Source organism: Petromyzon marinus, chromosome 24, assembly GCF_048934315.1.
Source record: "Petromyzon marinus isolate PM22_M1 ecotype Great Lakes invasive population chromosome 24, UKy_Petmar_22M1.pri1.0, whole genome shotgun sequence".
NCBI classification, from domain to species: Eukaryota; Metazoa; Chordata; class Hyperoartia; order Petromyzontiformes; family Petromyzontidae; genus Petromyzon; species Petromyzon marinus.
In genome coordinates, this window is record NC_133690.1 from 14,484,893 (window position 1) to 14,500,317 (window position 15,425).

A 15,425-nucleotide genomic window follows, 5' to 3' on the forward strand; every position below is an offset into this window, starting at 1 on the left:
ACGTTTTTCTTTCGAACTGCTTTACGTTTCTTCTTCTTTGGGTTCTTTCGGTAAAGTCACGTAGAGTGAGAATAAAATAAAACAATTAAATTCTCACGACGTTTCGGCCACAACACAAGTGGCCTTCTTCAGGTGAAGGAACAAAAAACTGTCAGGACGACAGGGCTTTAATTTTATGTCTGGTTTGTTGTCCTTCCCCCGCATTTCTGATTAGCACGGACGGCTACGTGCAGTGCGAAAGAAGTTCAACACACACAGAGGATCATGGTTTGAGCCCTAGAAATGACCGGCCATGTTACCAGGGTGCGGCATCTGATTAAAATGTGACGTTAAAAACCCTGGGATGTCATTGTGCGGGGTAGTTGCCAACATCCAAAATATAAACATGTCTTCAGTCTTGCTTGTACGGCAACCAGGGTCTCCCGAGTTTGACATATCACCTCTAAGTGATCCCCTTGCCTGGTTAAATAAAGGAAATTGAATCGTAAACATTGTAATGGACAGGCGCAAAGCACTGTAAACAACACACTGAGCATACACATCGACAGTTACATCGTAGGCAATGCTTAACTGTGTCCAAGAGACGAATTAGACATTTGCTTTCTCCGCTTAATTTATTGAATGACCTCATTCATAACAGCGAATGATTGAAAAAAAAAAACACTCAATCCCTTAAAGAACAATTTATATCGATACATATGGCAGCCTTGAGAGTGAAACAGAATTCATACACAGACCCAAGCACAGTAAACAAAATGCCAAATATGATCAAGGCACTCAAAATATAACATTCGCCACACCGCCCACCAGGACGGACGGACATTCGCCACATTTACAGTTATATATTCCCATTGCCCGTTTTGTTTTTCACGCAATTCCACAAGTGCACGTCATGCACTTGCGATCGAAACCACGATACATTTGTCTTTGGCGTAACAAAAAAAAAGGAAAAAATAAAGAGCGAGCACGAGGTCACGTTACGTTGCGTACCGCCAGCAAGCACGCTCCAGCAATTCATCTTCACGTCACAACGCGCCGCACCGTGTATCCCAGGTCCGTCCCCTGTCCGTTGGGCGCCTCGGCTGTTAAGAAAGCACGGAGCAACATTTTTTGGGGCCAAGCCCCAAAAAGAGGAGCCCGTTGAACGTATTTGCCCAATAAAATCCCCCCGTTTTGAAACCGTGCGCAGCAAATATTAGCACTGCCGTGCGAGCGCCGATATTGACCTCCGGAAATCCAACGAAAGCTCCCTCTCGAGTCTCCACAAAGAAGCGGGCGACCCGTCGGATCCGGCGGTCGGCCGCAATTAAGGACAATCGGTCATCGGAAAGGCCGGGAGAGGAGCTCGAGAATCGGGGGGGGGGGGGTGTGTGGGGGTGGGTGGGGGTGTGTGGGGGGCCCTCAACGACTCCAAGAAGTCCACCCCGAGCCACCACCCGCCCACACGAGCCGCCCTGCTGCTGCCCTGCCCCCACCTGTGCCATAGAAGCCACCGGGCGCAAGGTCCACGGTACAGGCGGTGGGGCGGGGGGGGGGGTCACCTTTGGTGCGCACCTCCGGGAGGATTTGTTTTAAGAGACGCACCGGGGGGAGGTGGAGGGGGGGCTCCTGACGCCGGCGTTTGCAGCTCGCCCTCCCGCCCCCCCCCCCCCTCCCCGCGGCTTCTGTGTGCGGCTCCTCCGCAGCCGAGAATTTGGCAGCCGGCGCCTGAAGCCTCGCGACAACATGGCGGGGTTACAGCGCACGAAGAGAATCGAAGGTCGAGGTGTAACCGAACCCCCACGATTTCACGCCAACGTCACTGCTGGCGGAACGGCTTCCGCTCGAGGAGGCTCAAAGAGAGCCCCCCCCCCCCCACTCCTCCATCTCTGAAGCGCATTTTGGCCTACTCTTCCGCGCCGGCCAGACCTCTTGGAATTAATGCGGGCGGTTAGCCACACTTTACCCCGCCGTAACGCAATGCGGTGTAAGCATTAATTTATTTTGCTGCGCGGACAGAGACGGCGGGGATTAGAGAAACGCGAGCCATTGTTTCGCCAGGCCGTGCCAGCAACCTGGTCGAACCGGCGACCTCTGGATTTGCAAGTCCAAGTCTGCTGACCAACAGAAGATGAACAAGTAGTGCGTTTGTATTCACATGGTACATTAGGTCACTTCAAGAGCTTTGTAAACTGCATGCTCAAGTGCCCGTTTGCCTGTTTGGTTACTGGGCGATCGCTGTACGTCTTTGTGTACCGATTTGTTTACCGATTCATTACCTTGCTCAACCTTATCAGTAGATGTCAGCTCCAAACACAATAGTAACCCTTTTTGATTGGAAAAGGCAATAAACCGGTTTAGTTCATCCATTTCACACCGACATGTCTGATATACACACACTACCTCCTTGACGCGGGCTTTAGGTTCATATTCATTTAATATTGGGTGAGTGAGAAGAATTAGAAATTGAGCTGTGTTCAGTAACATTCCCGGTATGTGTTTTCCCATTTCCATCCAACTTCTGATTTAAAAAAAATATGAATACAGCCACAATCACCCAATTACGGTGGACGACCCCCTCCAGGTTTAACATTTTCCTGTATCAAACGTTCATTTTGGCTGATACCCTGAAATATATTGAGGCTACGCTTCAACAAAAAGTGAAATGGTGCCCCACTTCATAATTTCCCACCTTTTCCATCGCCTGGCACATAGGCCCCTCCGGCCCATTGGCACAGGTGCAGTTTCACCGCCTCCCCAGTGGATTCCGTACCTACTTAAACTCACTGTGCGATGCTAATTATAATCATTATAAATAATTATTATAATCTCCCAGCTGTGGTCGAAGGATCCCACATGTGAAATAAAATGTCCATGTGCCCCAAGTTGTCGCGAGTGGTTTAATCACGGCCTAACGTGATCAGTTCAGTCAAATGAGTTTTACCAAACCGGTTTAATTTATTTCATGCGTCAAGAGTTAATGTTCCAATGACTCCCGACGACCATCAATCACCAAGAGTCATACACCATTGAGCACGTCTATCGAATATGCACCGTGTTAAGGATGCTGTACATAAAAGCATAACAGCCCAAGCAAGATATGTAGTGCATTTAATTCACATTCTCAAATGTAAACCACTTCCAACTATTTCTGTCAATGATGAGGCACTCATTAGACAGGCAAATTAGTAAGTGCAGGCTGGAAAAACAACAAATAAGTTTCCTATCACAGTCGACCAATACTCCCCGAGCCTGTGGGGAAGCTTGGGATGATGTCTATTATTCCAGCCAACAACAATTCACGATCAACAAATGCTGCGATCAATGCCACCACATGTTCCTACGCTAGACCCACCAAGGCACAATTACAGACACACGGCCGAGCTGTAAGGCGGCGGCGAGTGGCCTTGACACTGCAGGCCGCTGACAACTCAATAGCCAGGTGAGGTTCATTATCAATTACAGGAGCACTCCTCTTATCCGTGATGTGGGGAGACAAATATTGCAGATCCTATTATCTGAGATGTTGCTAAACTTATCTATGGGAAAACTTCGGATAAGCTGTGGGTAATTTGATGACATTTTTCCATGCAGCTCTACTTATCTGTACTTCAACATGAGGAAGCCACCAGGAGCTATGCACTTTTAGGTGTCGATCGAAAACTCATTACTTTAGAACTGCTTTTTGTGTTTCGTTTGTTGTCCTTCCCTCACACCTCCGATTAGCACGGTTGGCTACAAACGGTGCAACAGAAGTTCAACATACATACTTACATTAAATGAGCGCTTGATTGGAAGCTGTTCCATTATGAATTATATGAGAATAAATTTCGGATAATTGCCAAAAATTGGAAGAACGAAGCGGCTAATAATAGGAGTTTACCCCACAACACCCTCGGATAATAGGACTCGTGGGTAACAGGGAAACGGATAAGGGGAGTCCTCCGGTGTACGTCAATTACCGCATTTACCGTGGCCACCGGGCACGCCGTCGCAAGCCGGGCTCAGTGCGCGCCCTTGCCGGCGGCCAAGCGGTGGATCTCGGCGTTCTCCAGCAGCTGCACGCTCTTGGACGCCGGTGTGACGGCCACGTTGATCATGGCGCGCACCACGGTTTCCACTGGGGTGGTTATGAACGTGGGGAAGAGGGCGGCCACGGGAGACAGCACCTTGCGAGTCATCCACTCAGTGGGGCGCGACTCTTTGCGGTCACATAGCAGAACCCTGGGGGCGGGGGGGGGATAGCCGGCACAGGGTGGTGTTGTGGGTTGTTGAAGTTTTTGCGCCACTCCCATGGCTCTTAACCCTTTTCCCATTCTGATGACATGAATGTATGTCATCGGTATTTCTTCCGAATCAGTTCCGATGACGTACGTGTTTTTCTTCCGGTTCGGAAGTGTATGTCATTGGAACGGAATCAGAGGAAAACTAAAATGAACTAACTTTATCGGTACGTCTTCAGGTTGGAAGACGTACCGAGGCTCCCACAATGCCATGCGGGAAGGATGTGTGGCAGTTTGGCACCAGCTATGATGGTGGTCATATCGCTACAGTTCTCTGCAGTGAGTACAATGTATTTTTTTTGCTGTTATTTTGCTGGCTTGCCCAAGCTTGGGAATTTGGTGTAGTCATCCAAATTTGAACTTACATACTTTATATATTTTACGGATTTATTTTTTTGTGATTTGCTTACCTTTCCTATACTTCTACCGTTTTTTTAATTGTTTGTTGCTGTAACTTTCTGACTCACCCCTACTGGACATCTGTGAAAAAGAGCTTCATAGCTCATCGCATTTCTCCAAAATAAATAAAGATTCTGATTGCTCTTCAACATTACGAACAAATACTCATCACCTCCCCTGAAGCGTTTGCCATGCACTACTGCATCTCAACATGCCCCCAGTCATGCGTGGCAGAAGCTCGCAAAAATAAATTCCCAACACATGACCCCAACCTGGGAACACCACTCTCTGATTATGAGCATCTGGAAAAACCTTTGTGACAAATTATAAGTTGTCCTTCTTGCCTTCACTCATCTTCCCTGGTTGCATTATCAATGCTTGTAACTAACGAACTGTGTGAGATGTCAATCTAAGTTAACTCTGCGGTACCACACTTGCTGCGCGATGGATGGGCCACGCTCTGAATCTCAGACAGCGCCCTCTATTGGATCAGCCGGAAAACCCCGTCCTGTTCTACGCGGTTCTCCATAACCTCCCGTTGATCTGACCAAAATCATTATTTTACCACAATTTTCAAGAACCTTCTTTGAAAGATTAATTAGGTCTGAATGGCACGGAATTTGTGTAATTATACAACACAAAGCAATGAATCATACCAGTAAGATGTAATCGACACTTATTGGGTCACAGCTGTCTTGCAAAGGATATACATAAAGGTGCAGCTCTGCAATTTCTTCCTCACACCACTGCTGGCATAAGGGGCCTCCACTACAGGGAGCTCTTGAGAGCCCCTCTCGAGGGTATTTTGGTCTGCTCTTCCACACTGGTATTGGGGTGCCACGGTGGCGAGATGTTAACTTCCTCGCCTGGTATACAGGAGGTCGTGGGTACGATCCCAACCCTGACGCATGCTGTAATTAAGGAGTATGCATGTCCCTCTCTCTCTGTGTTCGCATGGATTTTTCTCCGGGTCCTCCGGGTTTTCCCTCCACTTTTGGAAACATGCATTTAGAGTCTGTGGCTGCTCTAAATGTCCACGTGATGAGCCACTTCGTTGAGCTGTCATTTGCCATAGCCAGGTCGCTTCTGAAAAAGAGCTACGCAACTCAGATGGCGTTAACCTGGTAAAATTTAAAAATAGTTTTAGTTCATTCATTTATAATGCAGGACGAATCCGATGAGCTATAAAGCTCTTTATCACTGTTGTCCAGTAGAGGCACGGGGTCAGGAGGTTAGGCCAACAAACACATACAATGCACAAACACGATAGGAGTGCAAAGTATTGGAAAGGTAAACAAATCACTTCGTTCAGCTATCATTTGGGATAGCCAGTTCGCTTCTGGAAAAAGAGCTATAGAGCTTAGTGGACCTTACCTGGTTACATAATAAATTCAATCTTGATTTGAAGCTTTCGTGACTGCAGGAATCCATACTCAAGGCAGCAGACATCGCGGCTATCGCGATTTTCACCTGAAGACGATGGCGCTTGTGTCGCTATCGAAACTGTCGTGATTTATTTAGTTTTATTTCTACCTACGTGACTTTACCGAAAGAACCAAAGAGTATACGTAATAAATTATTTAAAAATATAGTTTCTCACTGGCAAGATGTCTTGGAAAAGGTGGGAGTACCCCAGACTTTATATCCCACTACATGTGACCTGCAGAGTGACTGTGCCATAGCCATTGATGCTGCAGCTGGGTGGACAGGGGTTGGGAGGATTTAAGAAACTTGCCCCATTGTCTCAATTACTATTCCCGAGAGATCGAAACCGGTGACCTCAAGATTGCAAGCCCAGTGTGCTATCCATAAAACCGTGACAGCATCCCTCCCATAGCAACCTAAAATTACACTGGGAACTGAACAAGTGAATACAAAGTCGAAATGCATGAAACAGCAGTGTCAAGGCAAGCATTGTTTTGCGGAGGAAATGAGGAAGCTTGTGCGTCTATAATGGACCTTTCCGTTTTTATCGCAATGCCCTGTATGACACTTACGCGGGTCTATAGACGGTGTATCTCTCAAAGTCCAATTTGTGCACGTCCGCTTCGATCTCGCCCTGCGATAAACAACATCAGAATCAGAATATGTACTCATACTGGAGGAATCCGATGAGCTATAAAGCTCTTATTCACAGATGTCCAGTCGGGGCAGGTAATAACGTTACAACAACAAACAATACAAACACACGATAGCAGTGCAAAGTACAGGAAAGGCAAACAACTCATCCAAACAAACAAAACCAAACCATCTCTATCCTGACAGGCAAAGCCCACTGTGGTGTTCAATTATTTTTCAGAAGCAACTTGGCCACCACTAATGATAGCTCAACAAAAGTGGCCCATGATTTGGACATTTATGGCAGCAAAATCATCTAAATAAAGAATAAACAACACGAAACCTTTTCAAAGGCAAAATTAACCGCATCCAACAGCCACCATCAAAATGTCGCAGAAAGTTATTTTGGTGTAGCACCAAAGGCAACGTCCAACTTTTCCCGTTTGAAAAACTGAGTACAACGGTATTGGCACGTGCGGGAGCATGGAAGTACATCACAATGCTGGATTTACTGGTAGGAACCTCCTGGTTACACCACCAGCCCACAGGGGATTATTGTGTCCGTCCGTCCTGCATCCAAAAATGGGAGGGGTGGGGCTGCGTGGGGAGGGGAGGGTGGGGAGGGGCTGGGTGGGGAGGGTGGGGCTGGGTGGGGGGTGGGGCTGGTCACCCCGTGGTGCCCTTATAAAACTCAACGTTTAACCTACTCACGCCGGCTTGTGCCGGCCCTCACAGTCGGGCATATTTGAGGAATACACCACGTGGTGGTGCCGCCGTTGACCCTGGCCACTGACCGAGCAACCCAACGTTCCTACCAGCTCCCTCCGCAGGAATGTGTTTGCTGCAATGCCCTCTGCTGCCCACACCGCAGCTCCACACTCCGAACAACACGAACGATACCAGCACGGTCCTCCGACGTCATTTCACCGGTTTGTGCCACGCGCTTGTTTCCGCACGGTGTCCGACGTTTCTCTCCGCGTGCCGGGATCTCCTTCAGGAACCGAACAGAGCCCGAAGAAGCTCCCCCGGCACGTGCGGCGAAACGTCTGACAACGTGCCGAACGCGCGACACAACGTGACAACAACATCGGAGAGGGAGCCACGCGGCGCGACGAGCGAAAAACGCGGCGAAAAGCAACGGCGGTGGACTGCGCCGGGCGTTATGGGCAAATCTTTTCTCACCTTGACCTTGGTGTAGAGGAAGCCGCTGTTCTTGTCTGCACCCTTGGAGGACTGCAGGTTGAAGTGCGTACAGCCGCCCGCCTTGGCCAGCTCAGCCGACTTGAGCACATAGTCGTGGTCCACGCGCACAAAGCCAGCCTGGACAAACACAATGCTCAACGGCTGATCTCGGGGTCCCTTGTCGAAGTACATCCGTACGTACGTGTACAGACCGTGTGTCAATCTACCTCTGGATGTATGTATGTATGGATGTTGAACTTCTTTTCGCACCGTACGTTGCCAACCGTGATAATCGCAGGTGCCTGTCAACGCCGTTCCTGCCGCGGGGGGATATTTTACCGATGATCGCCACGCTGGTCAATGCAGGTTGATAAGGACAGGACTGTTCGATGTGGGAGCGAGGAAGTACAGCACAACAACGGATTTTGATGCATTGCCCTCTGCTGCCCACGACGTAGCGCAACAGGCTAATACAACTTTTATGTATGCAGATCATCTAAACCAGAGTTATCCAGGCTCAAGCTAGCCTAGCTTTCGAGATCTGATGAGACGGCGTGTAATCCGGGCGACTTGGTGATTTTGTCAATATCGTCCTTTGAACTGGAACACAAATGGATCTCCGTATGAAAAATGAGTTATGGCTCTCCTATTGGGGTTATCATTGTCATTAAACACTCACATTACGCTGAACATTATTAAAAGCAAACATCGTACAGGAATAAATGAATAGCATGCTTCTCCGATTGTCTTTAAATGCCCTTTTGGACTCGCATTATTCACAGCATTCGGTTGAACAGGCAAACTCTGCACAGGCATTGACCCTGTTCAATGCCAATGTGCAATGAGGCTTGTTAAACACTTCTGTGTTTCCAGATGTTATTGGCAAGGGCACTCCCTATTTGCAGGAGCACCACCCTCTCTATTCAGCACACAAAGCTACATTTCATAACATCTCACGTGCCGTTGTCAATAATCACTGTACTCGCCACAATGCTCCACGTCATCACTTAATGGGGGCTTTGTACAATTCTGTGATACCTAAGAAAAGGTACAACCCTACAATTTCTCATTCACGCCACTGCTGGCGGAAGGTCCTCTACTAGAGGGAGCTTTGGAGAACCTCTCTACAGAGGGTATTTTGGCCTAATCTTCCACGTTCGTCAAGATGTTTTGTACGAGTTGGGAATAACCACACTTTACCCCACCTGCAGATCAACTAACTGTGGTGTATCCATTTACAATAATGGGTGGAAAAGAGACGAGGGCAACTGCCGTGCCAGGAGATCAAATAGAACCGTCGACCTCTGGATTGCAAGTCCAGTGCCATAACCATTACTCCAAGGCAACCCCAGGCGGGACTCGAAATTCAATCAATCTAGGAGCAAACCTACAAAAGCAGTTGCGAGTAGCAACATCATTAATACCAGCTAACATCACACGCCTCACCAAAGAGAAGCAGTTCCAGCCATCACAGGGGTGAGTTAATTAAATGTTTGACCAAATATAACAGGCTAATTTTTAAGTTGATAATTCTGTATGGCCCGCGAATGATGTTATAAATATCTAAATGGCCCTTGGTAGAAAAAAGGTTCCCCACCCCTGCTATACAATCTATGTACAATGGTAAAATCTTGCACGAAAGAATCTTCAAGTGGTTCAAACTAGCAAGACGACCGACCGGGTTTCTGGCCTCAGTAATAAAATGTTAATCTTAATTATCCATACAACCCACAGCTGATGTGAATAAACCTCAAATACATTTGTCAAACAAATCTGAACAATGCAAATATTTGTAGTACTTCGCCATCACCCTCCAAATATTTCAAAAAAATATATATATGAAGCTGAACAATTGTAAAACTTGGCACGTGACACAACTTAAATCCCAAAATACAATGTAAATTAACCGAGGGACGAAAGTTGGTCAAACTGCATTTGACTTGTGACAAACCTGTTTAAACTTGGCATGCCAATTTCCACACTCGCCATTCTGCATTGGAGTCTTTCCATGGGAAAATAATGAGGCCTGACAGTAATGCGGCACTGGTGGCCAAACACACTCGAGCGCGGTGATCGGGCAATTAAATCCAATTACCGCTGCACAACAGATTAAAAGGTCAGACATTGTGACCGTGCTATTGGCAGTCATGGTTTTTTTCAAGAAATGTGAGAGTAATAATGATGATGATAGCCGACAGCCTTTTGTCAATGCCATGCTGGATGAGGGCCTCCCCACTGCTGCGTTGGTCAAGGTGGTTGTTTGACCATACTTCACCACGTCGGTCAGTGCTGGTTTGAACGCCGAGGGGCCAGACATGGTTCAGACATCACTTGCCACCGATGTTAACTGTGGAAATTGGCTGCTGGTTTTAGAGCCCAGTGCGCTAACCACCATAGTTGCAAAATAATGTGAAATATGATGTAATCAAATACAACCATGTAAAACTGGTTGACAATGTTCTAGGTGGTGTTATATAAACGTGTGTTATGATGACGAGCTTCCTCTGTCATATTCAAAATATTTGCAACAGCTTTGAAGTGTTGCTGTTTACTGTGCAGATTAGGGATGGAATTGACCCCTCTCCGGAATTGACCCCTCTCCGGCCCAGCGATTTTATAAATCGACAATCACAAAAATCAGACTTTTTATTTATACTGGAGGAATCCGATGATCTACAAAGCTCTTTTTCACAGATGTCCATTCGGGAGGGCGATTTTAAAATGAACAAAACTAAATGTTTTACATTGTAGTTAATAATAGCGCCTCTAGTGGTTGCTATGGTGACATATCGAATTGGCAAACATCGATGAGTACACACATGAATCGCTGCATGTACTATAAGCTCAACAACAAAAAATTAATGGGTATACGCATACATACACATGCTTATGCTTTTAACCCATTGATATATTGGCTTTCCAGACCAATATCACACAGCAGCCTTTGCTTAAGTGAGAAAACTCTGGACCGGTTTCTGCTCTCTTGATCTCATCGGCAGAATCAGGTTTGTTAACCAACTGTTACCCGGGTGACTGGATGAAATTTGATCAAATCGGCAGAATCCGGTTTGTTAACCAACTATTACCCGGGTGACTGGATGTTATTTGCGAGAGCACTCCATCAAAACTACGGCGGCCCCTGTTCAACGCATCGCGCAAGCGAGTTTGCATAAATCGACGAACTGATGGATCGCTCGACATCTAGCCCGGGGTGCGAGCGTCTGGGAAGGAGGGGGGGGGGAGATAGAAGAGCACGCTTGGCAGATCTCACTCACAGCTCCGGCCTTGGCCCGCGTTGTCCCGAGGCAGCAAAAGCCGACGTCGTGACCTTTGAAGGCGTTAGCGTAGTCGTCCAGCTTCTCAAAGTCCACCACCTCCTGCACCTGCAGCCCCCCACCAGCAAGTGCAACAGCACATTCAATCGCAATTCCAGCTGGGACGATTCGTCGATGAATCCGATTAATCGACTACAAATTGTAACAGACTACTTCATTTGTGGTCGATAACTCTCAGGCCCCTTTAAAAATGAAGGCCGTCCTGACATCCTGCCTTTCGAAGGCAGGAAACCACCCTATGAGCCATCCCGGAGTTTATTTTGATTATGTAATGAAGCCAACCCCATCTCTTCCCATTTTGCGGGTGCGTCCCAAGTGGTACAGAGAACGTTGATTAAAGTTACATTTCTTGACACATTTCGTGATAACTGCTTTTTGTGCTTAGTTGATTGTCCTTCCCCCGCACCCCCGATTATCACGGTTGGCTATGTACGGTGCGAAATAATTTTAACACACGTACATACACGTTAATGATCGCTCTCCACGTCACGTGCGAGCAAGGAGCGACTTTATTTCAACTTGGACGGAGACTGAGCAACGGTGGCACATTACACGTGGCCAGAGCATTTCAGCCAGGTATGTCCGGGTAACTCACCACGCAAAAAGAATGTACGTGCCCTGCACTCCTCTCGCGACGGTGGCTGTCGCAGCGACCCATAAAGCACTCATTGATAAATGAAAATCTGGTATGTACAGAAGAACTCCTCTTAACGACCACCCCTGTTAACGACTAATCGCTTAACGAAGGGCCTCTATAGAGCACATTGTGTCGTGTATACTGTAGTGTATAGTAGTGTGGTGCCTCCATAGAGCCGAATGTGTTCACTTACTGACCATTCCGCTGTTAACAACGGGCTGTTGTAGGTACAGTAAATATTAATTAATGCATTAACCATGTTTATTTATAATATTATGTCTTTATAATGTTATTAGTATATTTATGTATTAATAAACATTGTTTAAATATAAAAAAAATCTTTTTTTGGGTGAAAAAATGGTAACTTCCGATGCTATCGGAGCGAATACTCGCTTAATGACCAAACTGCTTAACGGCCGGTTTCGTGGAACCAATCACCGACGTTAAGAGGGGGTTCTGCTGCACGCACGCTGAACTTCCTTCACACCGCACGGAGGCCAACCGCGCCAATCGCGGGGTGCGAACGGGGCGGGTCGTTTAACCGTGACCCACCACGTCCTTGTAGGAGTCGTCGGGGAACTCCAGCTGACGACGCCCGATGGTGGTGACGCGCGAGAAGAGCCGGCTGCTCACGATCTCGCGCAGGAGGACGCTGCCCGTCTCCCCGGAGGCGCCCAGCACGAAGCACGACCGATTCTGCTTGCGGAAGTTCTCCCGGTGGCTCTCCAGCTCCTGTTCCATCCTCCTGCGGATTTATCGCACGGATTCGTAGACTGACACATTGTGTACCATACACCGGTGGCATTGATTTACTGAAGGGTTTTCGGCATACTCCTGATAAGTCTTCAGCTCCCACTCCCCATCATCCTCTGCATACACTGTAATGGGGCGTGTCACGGTGGTGAGATGTTAACTCCCTCGCCTGGTATGCATGAGGTCGTGGGTTCAATATTTGGGAGTTTGCATGTTCTCCCCGTGGTCGTGTGGATTTTTTGTCCGGGTCCTCTGTTTTTTTTCCCCACATTTAGTGACTGGCTGCTATAAATGTCCACACGATAAGCCACTTCGTTGAGCAATCATTTGTGGCCAGCTCGCTTTTGAAAAAAAAAAGAGCTACATAACTCAGTGGGCCTTACCTGGTAAAATAAAAAGTTCACTTGGGTTTAATGTCGCACTGCAATCAAACGAGAAGTAGTGTTGGGCTAGGCTGGTAAATGTGTGCTTTGGCCACACAATAACTAAGTTGCTAAGAACATAACATGACAAACGAGAGGGGGGCCGAAAGGGCCCAACCCGGCTCGTTCGGTTGTGAGTTGAAGATCGATTCTAGGCTCTCATCGAGGCGTTTCCCGAGCAGTCCCGGTGAAATCGGCGTCCACAGCCAAGTTCCACACACTCCTACTGCTCTGCGAATAAAACAGAAATGCCTCCTGGATGCAGTCTTGAACTTGCCCACGTCGAATTATTGGGCTCACGATATATAAAACATCGGATCACCAATGTTTTGCTGCATTCACGTGTGTTGTATAATGCCCATGTCAGAGAGCAGTTGTCGAATGTCACATCATGCCATGCGACTGAAAGATGGTCGGCACAACGACGCTTGGTTGAGCTGAAATCGAAAATCATATTCCCAAAATGCAATTTGTTGTTGTTGCTGCTGCTGAGAGAGTACATGCCCTAGCCTGGAAGAGTGCCCTGTTTGTGACTGATAGAAAGATGTTTATTCATGACAAACTCCGGGTTTCCTGGAATTTTACCGACGTGATTTTATTGATTAATGCGGTTTCCTGCAATGTCAAAAACAAAACAAAACCGGTTTAACAACGCTGCAGTTTAAACCATTACATGGGGACCCTGCGCTAGCAGCTGTGCACATGCACACGCAACAAACCTCGACAACGTTCGTCAAAACACATCATAGGCGACGTTTCGGGCAATGACCCTTTCTTCATAGCACACGACTCGCGTGCTATAAAGGGTTGCTCAACTCTGACCGAAGCAATTCCGCAGGGATTGTGTTTTTTTTTCTTCTTCTTCGTTGTAATCAACGTATCCTCTTAAAATATAATCTCTTAGAAAAATCTCCCCGGGTTGATGTCAACAATGACCGCGGAGGATGATCGATATTCTTGGTTCTTTCGGTAAAGTCACGTAGATAGAAAACGAAAAAAAATAAAAATAAATTGAAAATAATAAAAGCAACAAAAAAACACGATAAAAATAGTAAATTAAAAAAATTACAATTAATAAAAAATAATAAAAGCAAAAAAAACCACGATGAAAATAGTAAATATTTTTTTACAATAAATTAAAAATAATAAAATCAACAAAAAACCCCCACGATGATAATCGATGCCAATTCCGGCCAGAGACACCCGGCCAAACCGGAATGGTTGGCGGCAACCCACGCTACGCACGAACGAAGCCCACACTTCACGACTTTGCACGAACGCATTTGGTTATTACCTCTCGCTCTCGGGGTAACTCGAGTCGACTCGAATCCACCAGGCCACGCACGCCACTGCGATTACGAGCAGCGCTCCGCGTCTCCCCTCCAAGGGCGGATAAACCATGCGGCTTCTATTACAACAACGAGAGCGAACGGTTAACGACGAAAGCAAACGAGAGAGAGAGGGCGCGAGAGAGAAAAGAGAACACTGCGAGCGACACAATAACGACGCCGCAGTAAAATGTTGAGCGAGGCGAGCACCGCGCAGCCGCTTCCGCGTTGGCAAAAACAAAAAAAACACATTTGCGAAGCGCGTTTAATTTTCCACGTGCGATGTTTGGCACCGCGCGCTTTCCGTAGCGCGTGGTGATTCGTTTTACTTACCTGGCCCCCTCCACCTCCAGGGCCGGTCCACGTGGCACGGCCCGCGGTGGTAGCGGTGGTAGCGGCACGCGGTGGTGGCGGCAGGGATATCTCCCCCCCCCTCCTCCTCACCCCCTTGACTGCCGGTGGGCGTTAAGAGTTGGGGGGGGGGGAAGCTTTGATTCGTGAATTGTGGCCATCGCACCGATGGAGCCGGTTGTGATCGCATTGTCTACGTCGCATGTGGGATTTTTGGCCTCCCGACGCACCACCGTTTGTTGCTGAAGTTGTCCACTCATCGGCACTTTTTGTGCGCGTGACAAACCTCGCTAAACTAAAGAAAAACAATTTACCTTTTTGTTGTTGTTTGAATACCAGGTAAGGCCCACTGAGCTATATAGCGCTTTTTTTCAGAAGCATCCTGGCCACAGATGATAGCTGAACGAAGTGGTTTATGTGGAAATGCATAACAAGCAACTAAATAATCGATACGCATGTTTATTAAATGTGGAAAGGGAAAACGGAGCACCCGGAGAAAAATCCACGCTTACTAATTCATGCCTGTCAACCCCTTATCAGTGCCTACCTTAATACAGACCAATTTAAACCTTATTGGTCACCCCATGTCATAAATCTCGACGTCCATCCGTCAAAGTCCCACCACATGGGAGAAACACAAATAGACATGTTTTTTTGCCCGTATTGAAACGGCTGTACGCCGTATGGACCTGAAAACT

General features: G+C 47.4%; 1 protein-coding gene across 1 annotated transcript; it reads right to left on the reverse strand.

The window, feature by feature from the left end:
* Nucleotides 1-595: 595 nt before the first annotated feature.
* Nucleotides 596-14,795, reverse strand: HTATIP2 (HIV-1 Tat interactive protein 2). Its single transcript, XM_032960035.2, has 7 exons — nucleotides 14,710-14,795; nucleotides 14,343-14,456; nucleotides 12,426-12,618; nucleotides 11,177-11,284; nucleotides 7,902-8,039; nucleotides 6,659-6,720; nucleotides 596-4,203 (listed from the first exon to the last, which is right to left on the reverse strand). Exons 2-7 carry the CDS (start codon nucleotides 14,447-14,449, stop codon nucleotides 3,984-3,986), a joined length of 828 nt encoding a protein of 275 aa, XP_032815926.1. The 5' UTR covers nucleotides 14,450-14,456; nucleotides 14,710-14,795; the 3' UTR covers nucleotides 596-3,983.
* Nucleotides 14,796-15,425: the final 630 nt, after the last annotated feature.

What these genes read in the sequence shown, in the direction of transcription:
- HTATIP2 (XM_032960035.2), bottom strand. Translation starts at nt 14,449, where the DNA reads ATGGTTTATCCGCCCTTGGAGGGGAGACGCGGAGCGCTGCTCGTAATC. An exon ending in TCCTCTACACCAAGGTCAAG is followed by an intron (nt 6,721 to 7,901) that starts GTGAGAAAAGAT and finishes TGTTTATCGCAG; the next exon opens with GGCGAGATCGAAGCGGACGT. An exon ending in TACACCGTCTATAGACCCGC is followed by an intron (nt 4,204 to 6,658) that starts GTAAGTGTCATA and finishes CCCCGCCCCCAG; the next exon opens with GGTTCTGCTATGTGACCGCA.